Source organism: Protopterus annectens, chromosome 8.part0 (genome assembly GCF_019279795.1).
Source record: "Protopterus annectens isolate FY-2018-M chromosome 8.part0, PAN1.0, whole genome shotgun sequence".
NCBI lineage: Eukaryota > Metazoa > Chordata > Ceratodontiformes > Protopteridae > Protopterus > Protopterus annectens.
In genome coordinates, this window is record NC_056741.1 from 855,015,867 (window position 1) to 855,031,845 (window position 15,979).

Below are 15,979 nucleotides of genomic sequence, written 5' to 3' on the forward strand. Positions count from 1 at the left end.
ATGCTGAAGTTAAATCTATATAAATCACATCACAGCACAACTTTTCATTCATAGCTGTTATTATATTGTTATAGAACATTATGTTACAGGTGGTAATAGATCTATTTTCAACATATGCATGCTGATATATGGTTTCAAGTCCCAACCTATCCAGTTCTGACAATAACTTATCCAGTATTACCTTCTCCATTATTTTTCCACAACATGAAAGTAGACTTAAGGGTCTACATGATTCTGGGTTTGTCCTACTCCCCTTTCCCTTAAAGACAGGTTGAATAAGTACATGCCTCCAATCTATAACTTATAAGGACAGGAAATTTAATTATTCTTTACCATCGCAGACATAATTCCTGGAATGTCAGCTCATGAGAATATGATTTACTTATTTATCCATGTATTATTATTATTTGTTGTTATTTATTTGTGTTTGTTGACTGTGGTGGTCTATGAAGTCTAAGAGACCCTTTTCATCAGATAATACATAACGACATTGTTATACGAAAGGAGTACAAATATTTAGAATATGTATATTACACTATGTTAAACGACAGTAGGAAATATATTGTACATAACTAAGATAAGTATGATTAAAAAGACAAGAAGAAATTCTATAAACTTTGTAGTTTTAGAGTAAAAATAGGAAGAAACATGCAGGGTGAGTGATGAAAATGTGAGCGATAATTCTACAGTAAGTCACCTATAATACTAATAGTATGAGTAAAGTTTTACTGGCAAAAAGTACGGATGGGTACAGAGAAAGAAAAATGGCAAAGAGAAAGTGATACAGAAGGAAGATGCAAATTAAAATATGTCCTAAGATAGATGTGGTTCAATTGTTGTGAATGTGTATGAATATGATTGGATATAACAGAGAAGGTGCTTCCAAAAAGGGTAGTGGAGAAGTAGTGAAACAATGTTGCCTTATATTTTGCATGAACTTGTAAATCAGATGGGAAACGTTATGTGGCTTGTTATCATTTTTTGCAGCAATGACAGTTCCATATGTTGGCTAAATGACTTTTTAACTTATGCTGAAAGGTCTTAATGTTAGGTTCTAATAGGATATAAGGAGGAAGACAATTCCACAACTTGGCTACATTCCCTTAATATAAAGAGTATATATATCAATTATTGAACTGGATGATTTCTTGTTGATATAAATGTATAAATCTGAGTGGTCTCCTAGGACAATATTTTTCAGTAATAGTTGTTGAGGGACATATGTTTGGTTTATTGACTGTGGAATGTTGCATTTTGAATTGACTGTGACATAGGCTATGTTGCAGCTCAAATCACCACACCTTCTATAATACTGTGCAGTGTAGACATCTATGCTGAATATTAGAAACAGATTTTGCTGTGTTATAAGTTATTTCTAGTGTGTCAAGTAATGGTTTGTGTATGTTTGTTAGTGATGAATTTCATTTTTTTAACAGTAGTAAATCAGTGTTCCTGATTTTTTTTATACTACTGGGATGTTGTACAGTCTATAAAGTGTAGCAAACCCATAAGGAACATATATGATTACAACTTCCATAAGTACAAATAAAAGTCAGTCCCAACTCTTGAACTACATATAGCTCATTAAACTGACTTTTTTCCATTTTTCAGAAGGGGACAGCTTTTTATTTACTTATTTTTATTTATGTCTTTTCAAATTAACACCCTTACATACAAATGGAGAGGACCCTGTACACGAGGCTTCAGATTCTGTATCAGTGCTAGTCTTACATCTACTTTTGATTTAATGTTATTTTATTTTTTCAGAATTTGTTCAGTTATAGAAATATATGGGGTACATGTGTAAAAATAACCACTTATTCCATACAGAAGTGAATGTGTAACTTTTGTATACACAGTATCATTATCAAATTTTGTTGCTTCAGTTGTTTAGTGCACCATCTACACATGCTTACCCAAAGAGTGCACGTACAGTTATCTTTGCACCATCTATACACGCTTACCAAAAGAGTGCATGTACAGTTATCTTTGCACCATCTACACATGCTTACCCAAAGAGTGCACGTACAGTTATCTTTGCACCATCTATACACGCTTACCAAAAGAGTGCATGTACAGTTATCTTTGCACCATCTATACACGCTTACCAAAAGAGTGCATGTACAGTTATCTTTGCACCATCTACACATGCTTACCCAAAGAGTGCACGTACAGTTATCTTTGCACCATCTATACACGCTTACCAAAAGAGTGCATGTACAGTTATCTTTGCACCATCTACACATGCTTACCCAAAGAGTGCACGTACAGTTATCTTTGCACCATCTACACATGCTTACCCAAAGAGTGCACGTACAGTTATCTTTGCACCATCTATACACGCTTACCAAAAGAGTGCATGTACAGTTATCTTTGCACCATCTACACATGCTTACCCAAAGAGTGCACGTACAGTTATCTTTGCACCATCTATACACGCTTACCAAAAGAGTGCACGTACAGTTATCTTTGCACCATCTACACATGCTTACCCAAAGAGTGCACGTACAGTTATCTTTGCACCATCTACACATGCTTACCCAAAGAGTGCATGTACAGTTATCTTTGCACCATCTACACATGCTTACCCAAAGAGTGCACGTACAGTTATCTTTGCACCATCTATACACGCTTACCAAAAGAGTGCATGTACAGTTATCTTTGCCTGATAGTTCACACTCTCTTTAGGACATGCTTCTGCAGTTCTGACAACCAACTCAACTTCTACTGTCAGTTTGAAAAGTAGGGGTGCACCCCTCCAAGAGAGCAAAACAGCTTATAGGACCTTTTCCAGTCTTTGACATTCTTTCTTCCCCTTACTCTTCCCTGAATGGTGCCTTGTCAGTTGGGTTACATTTGAAACATAGATGTAGTCATAAGGATATTGTTGCACTATTAATAGTGTACAATTTTTGTTAAACACACACACACACACACACACACACACACACACACACACACACACACACACACACACACACACACAGTTTAGTGTGTAGGGCAGTGCTTTAAAATGGGCCTATTCAATTATTTAGGTTGGTTGCCATTTCTAAAGAGACTTTTATGGGATGTTTTTTATTAAGCTACAGAATCTAGTTAAATTATTTGACTTTGTAAAGGGTAAGACTTTATTTTTAGCTGTGCACCTCATTCCCAACACTCCTATACTTTAGAGGCAGTCAAAGGTGTGAAGTCTGCAGTCTTTCATTTCTGAGATGGCTTCTTTTTTATGACTGAAAAAGCATACTGGCCACAGTTTCCATGCTGTTTTATGCAACAAGGTCGGAGTAAACCTGTATACCCAGATACTTAGGTTTATGGCCATTTGCAGAATAGGTACAAACATTTTTCCATGCAGGCTTTTGCTTTGCCAAAAGCAATTACATGTGCAAGTCAGTGAAAAAACTTTCTAAACAAAATAATGTCAGATTTCATACATGTTCAATGTGCATTTAGGAAGGATAAAGGCACAGAAATATGACAAAGAAAAGTGCTGCTGAGCTATACAATACTCATATTTGGCAATATGGAGGCATTTACGAATGTACTCTGCAATGACATGGCAGGTATTAACTTTTTGAGGTTTGTGCCCACAGTAACACAGTAACATAATCCAAGTTAACAAGATAATACATCTGGGCTGCTAATAATAACTAAGCATTTTCTGCACAAGAGAAAATCACAGACAAACAAAACTTTTTGTTAACTGCTTCAGAATATTCAAACATGGCTGTGTTTACAAATATGAAAAAGGAACCTTTCATCATTACCAGAAACAGTTTCAAAATATATATGTATATTCCTTGTAAATTATTATACTGATGTTTTATAGCAGAAAAGTCACTCAACTCTTTACATTTAGCACCGCTGTGATCGCTGTACTGCCTAGGTCATTATTCGCACTGCAGTTGTACAGTCCAGAGTCATTCTTTCCCGCCTTACGAATCCGTAAGGTGCCATTAGTGTAGATGAAGTAACGTACATCTTGTAGGACTGGTTCTCCATCTTCATTCTCCCTGAAAGACAGAACAAAATGAAAGTTAGCTCACAGTCAAGGAAACACCGATATGCAGGACTTATCATACCAAGCCAGATGGAGAAGATAATTTACAAAGTGAATGGAAATGGTCTACCTAGAATCATATAATACTGGCACTTGACATCTGTTTATTCCCTTTAACCGCTCCATTCTTTACTTCTTGTTTCTTATTCGCTTGATCATGTTTGCTTCGTACATTGTTTCCTTGTAGTTGCTTGTTCACTACATGTTATAGTAAGTTATTTGTGCTTACTAATTCTTAACTTCCTGGAGTAAGATCAAAACCTTTTTTTTTTCTGCATTTTAGATTATCAGTCTGTCCCCATGGTTTGGATTGTGGGAACACATGGGGTGCAGGGAACTTTGAGCTGCAAAACTGCTTACTTTAGCTTTAGGTTGCTGTCACTGCCAAGCAAGGACGTAGTTTTACGGCATCTGTCTGCTTGACTTAGTAGTTTCAGTCAGCTGAGGTACAAGATTTGTGTTTACAAGTGTTGAGTTTCAAGGCATCACAGCAGGGCATTTTTAAACAGGCTTTTAGTACTAACAGTTTCTAGCCATTGACTGTTTTTTTTTTTTGGGGGGGGGGGCAGGAGGATTTTAACTTATGTAAAACAGATAGTTTGTTTACTTTTTATTTTTTAATTAAAACTATTTTACTGCTTCATTTTAATAGGTACTTACTTCTGTGGATGCAGAATTAAGTACAGAGGCATTTTAAATATAAAATCAGTCCTGAAAATAAGTAGATTATTGCATTACAACATAGTAAGTTATTTGTTCATGGACAGATGCATGAATTGCAATCTTTTCATGTCCTTTTGGCCAAATTTTTGTACATTGCTAAAACAAATAAAACTTCAGTTATTCAAAAGGGGTTGCTGCAGTTCTTCAGTGTTAAAGTAGGTGTTTGTATATGGTTATGTTTGAGGTTTTTGGCTACTTTCAAGTGTAGGGTTATGACTAGGTTTATTAGGGTTAGGTTAAGGTATAGGGCAGGGTTTCAGAACTTTTTCCTTCATCTCCTGATGGAGTCCAGACTGAAGCACTGGCTATGCTTCATATTGTGCTTCTCAACCCAAACAGAACCAATCTGTGTAAATTTGGGTTCTGGCTCATGAGCTGGTAACCACAGAACACCATGAAGGTTCAGTGTTTAGGCTGTGAATGTGAAAACCTTTCCATGGTGAGTGTTGCACATGATATCCATTCTCTGTTAATGGCAGAAAGGAATGACTGAAGGCATGATCTAGATGTAATATCCCAGCATAGTATATAACATCATAGTATGGGCCAGAAAGAGGTGCATGTGGCCAGGAGTTCACAAATGAGAAAATATTAGGAATGTGCCATGCTCGTAACATCATATCTGGACATCCCAGCAATTGTCAAATACACAAGGCTTGAAAAAACAGCTTATCTGTTTCTTGTTTTGTTTTTGTTTCTTTCTCTTAATATATTATTTATCAACTAATCAATTTAGAGGTAAAAAATAGAATAAATCTATAGAAGCTTAATATAACAGAAACTGGTATCCAAGTTAAGTTTCTGCCACTTTGACAACAATTCTGGATATATGTAAAAAGTACGCCAACTTCCAAACTAGTATAGCAAGGCTCTGATTATAAGTTCTACAAATAACTTGAATAGAAAATCCAAATAACGCTTTTATTAAAACAAAAAAACAAGAGTGTTTTCGCCGTAGTAACACCACAGCTTCCTCAGAATACAAACATTTTTAAAAAAAACGCCACATAAGCTCATGGAGATTGTGTGACATGGTACAAGAGAAAGGTACATTTAAAGAAACATTGCTCCACAAACACGCTGCATGTATGCATAAGTTGAGGTCCTTATGGCAATTAATTAAAACTCATCAAATATATATTCAATTAAAAACATTAAATTACTTGTAAAAGAGGTTATTATTAAACATTCTTAATACGAATACTATAATATACAATGAGTGGATTAAGTGGGTACTATTATATTTAATATATTGAATATCTAGAAAATAATAAAAGTATAATACAATAAATAGGAAAAAGTAATAAATAACATAAAAAGCCAATCACCAGTTATTGACTTGTAACTATAAAACATACCTGAACTACTATAGTACTTCACTAAAAGATAGTATATGATTACTTATTAATATGTGTGTATATGCAAGTTGGAACATGAAATTAACTTCCCAAATAATTTCCCAAATCTTGACCCTATATATGGGCATAGTTGTTAACTAACAATAGAGTTAAGATGGACATTTATTCTTTTTGTGTCTCAAATAATTCCTCGTCTTTAAAACACATGAAATATTACAAGTTTCATTCAGTCCTGGAAAACAAAAAGAGTTCAGTCGCAATTGCCATTCCAACTCACGGACCTCTAAAAGAATGTTAATAGGTCCTCCCCTTAAAGTAGATGGTACTGTGTCGATGGCCATAAAACTGAAACTATGTCCCTCATGTTTTTCACAATGTTTTGCCAGGGCATTTTCACATTTCCTCATTCTTATTGCATACAGATGCTCATATAATCTGTCACAAAGTCTACGGTCCGTTTTACCTACATAATATGCTTCACAGCAATTACATAATGCCAGATAAACTATAGACCTAGAAGTACAGTTAAGATTACCATTAATATAATATTTAATACCACCTATCTGGAAAGTACTACAATTTTTAACAAATTGACAGTATTTGCACAATCCACACTGCATACATCCTTTAAATTTAGTTTTTTTATTGTTATTGTTACTGTAACTATTGTTATTTTCAAGTATTGATTTCAAGTTACTCCCTCTTTTATATACAAAATTAGGTCTATCACCTAATTTTTCAAGTAAGTCTTCATTATTAAGAATGAAATGCCAATTTTTTAATAAAATCAATTGAATTTCTGAAGAATTATTGTTAAATGTAGAAATGAAACTAATTTTCAAAGAGTCAACTCTCTTAGATCTGCTAATATTATTAAAGTTAAAATTTTCTAGTGTAGGGGCCATCGTTTCAGTTACAGTTGGAGAAACGTCAGTTACTATAATCCTCTTTTTAAGAAGAGGGACATACATACCATTCAAACGTTTATTATCAACTTCACTAAGAAGTTCTAGGAACATGTCTAAAGGATAGTCTCTACTTATAAACATATTTTCAAGGTTATTACATTATTTATAAAAAGTTATATCTCTATTGCACATCCTGGCTGCTCTTATTAATTGTCCTTTAATAATAGCTCTTTTTTATTTGAAGGGATGTGAACTATTAAAATGTAGAAATGAATTACAGTATGTTGGTTTTCTATAAATTGTTGAAATATACTCAAAATTAATAACATCCTTAGAAAGCTTTACATCCAAAAAGTCTATTTCCATAGTAGAAAAAGTAGATGTAAATTTTTAAAAGGGGGTAGTGTTGTTACAGTATTCTACGAATGAAATAGCTTCAATTTCATCACCTGCAAAAAGGAAAAAGACATCATCAAGGTACCGAGTATATAACTTAATTTTCTCCATCATGATGTTATCAAATAAGAATTTCCTTTCCCAGTATGTCATAAACAGATTGGCTACTGTTGCCCCGCATGGTGACCCCATAGCTACACCCTGTGTTTGTAAGTATACTTTCTCATTAAACATGAAATAATTAGATGTCAGAATAATGTCTAGAAGTTCAGAAACTACATCCATTTCATTTTTTGAAGCACCTAATTCTTTAAGCATCAAAGTGACCCATTCTACTGCTTCTATATGCGGTATGGATGTATATAGGTCGACTACGTCGACTGTAAGAAAGTTGAGAGAATTGTCAAAGACAATATTATTCATGTTACTGAGAAAAGACCATGAGTCCTTACATATGTGAGGGATCAATTTCAAGTATTTAGCCAAGATTGCTTCTACTAGCTGAGCACAAGGATAAGTAATAGATAGCCGACCATCAATTAATGCACGCAATGGTGGATTATACAAGTCCTTGTGAATTTTCGGTATATTCGGTAATTCTGGATATATGTTGCCATAGGTGGGCATCTTTAATATCCGTAAACCTCTAAGTACCAGGCGGAAGCTAAGACAGGCTTCCATATGCTGTTTCTGCCACTGAACTGTTTTTAATTTCTGTATTTTGTTCTCCAGTCTTCTAGTAACCAAAATAATATCCATACCGTGTTTAATGCTGGTATCAGCATCCTTGCCATGTAATAAGTCCTTTGAAGTTAACTTAAGCAGTGGATTTATCGACATAGTCCATTCAAAGAGAAAATCTGTTCATGTGATCGTTTTTCTGATTTTTGAAACACTTCATTAACAACTTCAATTTCTTCTGCCATGTCCCAGTGGCGTAGTAAAAAGCAACAAATCAAGAACAAAAAATACTAGCCACCAAGCAAGGTACTCACTTTGTAGGATAATCAAATAGAGGTAAAAAACAAGTAGTACGCCAAAGCAGAAGAACAGTCCAAACCACAGTATTCACTTCACGGTTTATTTAAGAAAGGATCCAAAAAGTAAGCGCTTTCACGTTGGTCTACAACGCTTCCTCAGACTTCAATGACTACTAACAAATTTCTGGCAGCTAGATCTTATAGTCATTAGTTAGGTGTTCATGTTTTAGATCACACCACTGATCATATTGACACATGTATTTCTTTTGAGATGTATATTTGTTATATATATTAATATTTTACAATGACAACATTTAGTATTATCAACATGTACATTATTTATTGAACAACATTGCTTATGGTTATTGTAATTATCATGTTATATTTTATTTATGATATTTTATAAACAAGCATATTAACTATATATTTGTTTTACATAGCAGATTATTATCTATTTTATGCTTTTATTCATATGAAATGCTTGTCTTAATATGAATTGTTGAAAGCTATGATGAATGTAGTTTGTCTTTAAATGTTGATAAATTGATTTACTTGATTAGTTAATTGAGAGCATTATTTAAATGCAAGGATTTGTTAGTAGTCATTGAAGTCTGAGGAAGTGTTGTAGACCAACGTGAAAGCGCTTACTTTTTGGATCCTTTCTTAAATAAACCGTGAAGTGAATACTGTGGTTTGGACTGTTCTTCTGCTTTGGCATACTACTTGTTTTTTACCTCTATTTGATTATCCTACAAAGTGAGTACCTTGCTTGGTGGCTAGTATTTTTTTATTTTTTGTTCTTAACTAATCAATTTAACAGACCTAATCCAAGACTTTTGACAAATAAAAATAATATAAAAAAAGCAGAATAGATGCATACAAAGTACAAAATAAGAATCAGATTTCTGGGCCTGAATGAATAATGCAATATGAATAGGATATTTAATAAATAAACAAAACTAATTAAAACAACTAAAGATTCTAGTCATACAAATAACCTCCATTGAAAAATATGAGTTTTAACAGGCATCTTAAAGGGCTCCAAAGAAGCCTCATATTTTGTCCACCATACCAGTAAGTATATGCAATACAATGTTCTGAACAACTTGTAAATGACCAAAGTCACCAGTATCAAGTCTAAAATGAAGGGTATAGCAATAGTACGATCACGCAGAAATTAGAGAAAGCAAAACTTTAGAAAGATCCTGAATGCGACACCTAACTTAGACAATGCTCTGGAGATATTACAAAGGAAATCTGGCAACAGCTATCGTTTGATGCCCGAATATGAAAAATATCCATATTTCACAGATAAAGCACAAACTGTAATCTATAACCACCACAGATGAAAGGAGGAGTAAAATAAAGAGCTAGCATGAATGGTCACTTCCACAGTTCTGTACAGACTGTCTCAATGACCAACGATGACTATTTCTCATCCAGTTAAGGATGACTTCCATACATAAGACATGATCCTGAGAGTTGAATAGTTATAAATGGATATTATCTACTTAAGAGCACTAACTAAACTACTTAATTTAATAATGTCTCCCAGAGATAACCATATGTATTATGAGCAAAACTGGATGAAGACTGGAACCCTGTGAGACCCTGCAGAACTGTGAATGGTTCACTGAAGAACTAGTTCCCAAAACCACTCTCTGTGTGTTACACAACTTCGAAAGCAAGGTAACTAAGGACAGTGGACGTCTGGCCACAGTGGGTATGCAGGTACTGCACCAAGAGCTCAAGGTTCACTGTTCAAATGCAGCTGAGAGCTCATAGAGGGCCAAACCCAAAGGAAAATGCTGATCTCTGGCAACTAGAAGGCCAATAACTACTGTGATCAGAATAGTTTTAGTAGTTTGTCATTACTCAAGGTCAGATAGGTAAGGACTTTAAAGAACTTGAGAAGTTAAAAGTGATTTAATTTGAGTAATGGCCATTATATAGGGCAGTAATTCTCATGATCAGGCAGGTCCAAAGATGGTTTCCTAGGAGTAAGTGTAACTAACTGTTTGTGCATTTAGGACTTAAAATGGCCATCTGTGGCTATATACTAATATAAGCTGTAGTCACGCTGTGTCTTGTGACTACCAGGATCATATTGTATTTTTTGGCATTTTAACAGAATCCACTGTCTACATACATAGTTCACTTCATTATGTTTCTTTGAAATATGCATGTATATTATACTTTTCTATGTGATCATCACAGAAAAAAAGGAAAACAAAATACATTTTTTTAAAATCAGTCCCCAACACTACCTTAGCAATAGTGGTGTATCACTAATATCATATTGTGTGAATTTAAACAGTGGTGCTGCACATTCAATTCATAATTTTACCACTTGTACTTGATCACTTAAATTTCTTCTTTTTTGTAAAATACCCACATAAAATGGTGATCTCTGCAGGCACAAAAATGGAAATAATAATAATAATAATAATAGTAATAATAACAGTAGTAATAATAAATATAATAACAATGATAACAGTAATAATAATAATAATAATAACAGTAGTAATAATAAATATAATAATAATGATAACAGTAATAATAATAATAGTAGTAATAATAAATATAATAATAATGATAACAGTAATAATAATAATAACAGTAGTAATAATAAATATAATAATGATAACAGTAATAATAATAACAGTAGTAATAATAAATATAATAATGATAACAGTAATAATAATAATAACAGTAGTAATAATAAATATAATAATAATAACAGTAGTAATAATAAATATAATAATGATAACAGTAATAATAATAATAATAACAGTAGTAATAATAAATATAATAATAATGATAACAGTAATAATGATAATAAAACAACACTTTGTTTAGTGCTTTCATCCAAGAAATATGGGCTTAATCAGAATAATGATATTTAAAGTGTACTGTTTAAATAGTAAATCAAATCATAAGACACTGATTGTAGTCACATGACAATATATCATGAACTTCTTAAAAACAGAGTTGAAAACCTAATCAAATAAGAATAGTAATTAATGAAATTAATAAATAAAAAAAAAAAAACAAGAATTAAAACTCTAGAAGATGAAAAAGCATGTAAATACAAAAAAATCTGTATCCCAGTTTTGCTGCCCTTAACTTTAAAACCCCTGTGGATACTAAAGAATTATTTTAGACTTGGTTGGTGAGGGGTCTAGCATTTATCCTTACTTACCAGGAGAATTCTTTATATGACAATTTTGTTTCCCACCTACACCACACACACACACACACACACACACACGTATATTAGTTCTGTTTGATGCCAAAAACGCAAAGCGTGCATGCTTATTAAGGGCACTTTTTATCACCCTTTCATATGTTACAATTGTGCTCTTAAATTCTATCACTCAGACTCTGTTTCACCTACACAAGGTACAGATAGCCATGTACACAAACCCTTTTCCTGCACAATTAACATGTTGGGATTTGACCAGAGATTTAATTTTTTGTAAAAGTACCCAGTGTTGTTAACATTAATATAGTTATATTGGTTACACATCTCACATTTTTACTGCCAACATCCACAGTTTACTCAACTGCACAGTGTAATCTGTGATCTCAAACAAGTTCTTTACATTTTTTTCCACCACTTACAAATTACTTTTGGGACTTTCCCAAGAATACTATCGAGGGAATCAAAATAAGAACATTTTCAATTCTTTACTATAATATCCTTGATAGCCTTCTTATCATTTGAGAATGCCAAAGACATCCTTGAAAATTCCTTGGGAGGATATCCACATTCTCTGCCATTTGTAAGATAGGTTTATATCTAATTTATCTCCCATCCAACACTTCTTACCAAATATTTCAAGAAATTTATTAGGGTAATCCATTTCACAAATCATACCAACTAGCCTTTTCAGCTATACCAAAAACATGCTCTTCAAAGACATCATTTCCAGGGAGTGAGGGATCCAATGGTGAGATGTGAATGTGGAACTGGTTGTTGTTATATATGAGGCAGGTTGGTCAATATCTCTAGCTGTGGTAATGGCTAGTGGAGTGCTATCAGAATATCATTGCCAACTCCCTGTTTACCCTGAGATAACCTATGAGAGTCTTATTCTCCAACTGGGGTTACACAGGCAGGAGATTCTCCAAAACCACCCACTTGGAGATGCCCATAGACTATTTCATCTTATACTCCCCCACACCATCCCTACCAGTGTCCTGAACCTGTTCTCAAACGTAGGTCATTGGCAGTGCAGATGGATGCTCTGCTCTTGTTTCAGTAGATTGGACTCTGTACCTGCTTTTTAATGGTAATATCATGCTGTTTATGTGATTTTTTTTCAGTAAAAGTACTGCAATCCATACCATGAGTTTTCAATGAATTATAGAGGTTCTTTTCCTTCTTAGCATTCATTTCAACTGATCAAAAACACCTTGGACTTTCAATTTTTCAATTGATTAAAAACACCTCGGACCTTTCTGGCATGTCTACATTTTTGAAATTATGTAGGCATCAAAAGTCCCCAAATAAGACTCCTTCTGTGCTACCCTTCACCTTCAGTAAATCATCGAGCATCAATCCATAGCTCTCAATCACCATTTTCCAGAATGTGGAATACTTACATGGAACTTCAACTTGAAAACTCACAGCATAATTAAAAATATTAGTTCATACTTACAAAAAGCTATTTTGATGAATTAATATTATTCAGTATTTACTATGAAAATGTGTTAAACCCTTATAATGAGATACATTTAAGAGGTATTCACCAATCTAGTCCACCTCTGGGGATTTGCCCTGTCCCAGTGACTTTCATGTGCTTGGAACCTTTAATGTTATAAACCAGGTTAGTACCAGTAAACACTACTACATTTTCTTAGGAGTTTCTTGGGGAGCAATGGCTGATTAAGTGACTTTCTGAGTCATATCTCTCCAGGTGGAGAATGACAAAACTAAATGCAGGCTTCCACTGCAGTATATGACATTTATTTTGACTGCAGCTCTGATTATCTTACATCTCTGTGGAACACTGCTACATAGCTTCTTCATTCCATTGTTTAAAGATGCAAGAATTTATTTTTACCTGAATTAATCAAAGAAACTCTGTACAACCATGCCAATGGCTGCATAGAGGCCACAGTACATACAAAGCCCAGAACTAGCCTCAGAAACAAACTGCCCTGATGTACCCCAAATTAAACAGGATATCCAACAAAAGGAAAAAATATGGCAAAAATCAGGCTGGGTAATTCCCATAAAGTAAAACAACTCTCTCATCAAAGTACATAGGCAACTAAGAGGGCTAATTAGGTCACACAAAGCCAACATTGAGGTTAAGATAGCCTGCCCATGAAAGATAACCACAGGGTCTTGCTCAGCTATGTTAGAAAACATCAAGAACAGCATGCAATAATGTGCTGAACTTGTGGTTAATGGTGCCACATTCACTGAGCCTAACAATATGATGAACTTGTCAGCTGACATACATTTTTAACTTTACCTCCCTCTCCCCTCCAACTATCCTGCAAGAAATACCCTCAAACATACCCTCAAGTATAACAATGGAGCATGTACAGGCTGCAATCTCTTAAACTAAGGACACAGCCTAAATAGGCCCTGATAACATCCTGGGATGTCTCCTGGACAGGTTAAAATATGACTTATCAGAACCCCTGGAGTCTCTGTTTTACTACAGTCTTAAAACAGGCTTTGTGCCACGAGTATGGATGACTGCAACAGTTATCCCCTTTCAACAAGTTCTAGAAACAACAGGTCCATTAATCTGAATACTCTGTTTTGCAATGCCATGGAAAGAATTATCATGGAAATTATCAAGATGGACATAGGAGACCTCCTGACACTGGATCCATCCCAGTTTGGCTTTGTCAGTGAAGGTCATACTTACTAAACCTGGTGGACTTCTTTGAAAATGTCACTAAGGTGATGGATAAGGGGAAGGTAGCACATACTGCTTACCAAGATTTAGCTAAAACATTTGATAAAAAACTGAACTCGGCTTTGTCATCAAATGTATGGAACTAGGCATTAACTCCTTTACAACATGCTGGATAGATTAGCTGGCTCTCAGATAGGACCCAAGATGTTAGGATTGGTGAGGGTACCTCCACAAAGAAGCCAGCCATCAGTGGGGTCCCTCAGGACTCTGGCTGGCCCTACTCGTCTTTGTCCTCTTTGGAGGTCAAAGCTAATGTTAAAGGCCTCTGACTGACCATAAATTCAAACTGGGAGCAGTCATTGACTCCTTCCAAGACAAGAACACCCTTCATGAAGGTCTAACAGACAAACACTTTGTGCCAAAGCCATGGCCTAAAACTCAGTGCCAAGAAATGCATTATAGTACCTTTTAGGACGTCAGTCAGTGTTTTGGGAACTCATGTAGATAGTAACCTAGTTTGTGACTAACATATGTCCAAGAAAGTAAGAAAATCCTTCTATACTGCTCAACTCATAAATAAGGGCATGGCATCTAGGTCCAGAGAGATCATAATACCACTGTACTCAGTCCTCATCAGACCCATCATAGAGTATTATGCCCCCTGCTGTATGCCTGACCCGACACATGCAGCAACTGGAATGTCCATAAATGTTCCTTACAAAAAGAACATAGGGAGTAAACACAATTTCACACACTGATTGCACCAAAGCTCTGTCTGTTTACTCTGTATTATACACACTACTGAGAAGTGATTTTTTTCCTGGCATACAAGGCATCATTGGAGCCACTCTTGATGAACTTTTTGTACATCCACAAAACAAATAGCATCACTGCTGTCAGATCAAAAGACCTAAATTTTACTTGCAACATAAACACTGGAGAGACAGATATGTTTCTCAGAGAATTCCCATTTTCCTGGAACAGGCTCCCCATCAATGTCAAGCAGATTTTATCTGTAACCCTATTTAAGTGCAGCTTGGACCAATGGATCTATAATCAGAAATTCACCCCTAGTCTGGCACCTAAGTCTCTGAGGGACAGAGACAGTCAGTAGATCACCCCCTATATAAATCAAATTTGTGGTTCACATTTGGGTTGCATGGTTAGGCTTATAAGGGCCCTGGTGATTGTTAGCCTAGTATACACCTATGAACCTATGAACTAAGTACTCTAGTATAATTCAACCTAGTTTAATGGAGCTAATTGAATGGATAAGGTACAGTGCTGCCACAAGCTCACAGATGATTCTTCTTGAATGGATGCAGATACAGGATAATTCAGTGAAAACTGTGTTACTGAAATATCTTTCCATGAGTACAATATATCAAAATGGCTTAAGTCAAAAACACACCAAATTATACCTGTGTAAATAATATACTCAAGTCTTGAATATCAGCACATCAGAGCAAATAACAAACCACCAAATAAATAAATAAGTAAAATAAACAACAAACAAGCAAGCAAACTTCAGTTTGCAGCAGTGTCAGAGTAAAACCCTTATATTGGAGTTGACAAAAATTGATGGATTAATACTCATTCCCTCCAGTACAGCTCTTTTGAGTGTGTACCTTTAACTCGCAATGGGTGTGTCTTGAGCCTTTAAAAAATG

The 15,979-nt window shown here is 34.7% G+C and overlaps 1 protein-coding gene across 5 annotated transcripts in view; it reads right to left on the reverse strand.

Annotated features, from left to right (window-relative positions):
- Window positions 1-15,979, reverse strand: part of L1CAM (L1 cell adhesion molecule) — a 2,005,704-nt gene that overhangs the window by 472,971 nt on the left and 1,516,754 nt on the right. For all 5 annotated transcript variants that reach the window (XM_044080361.1, XM_044080360.1, XM_044080358.1 and 2 more), the window contains one exon: window positions 3,850-4,016. In XM_044080361.1, coding sequence (XP_043936296.1) covers window positions 3,850-4,016 — 167 coding nt within the window. The remainder of the gene's footprint in view (window positions 1-3,849; window positions 4,017-15,979) is intronic.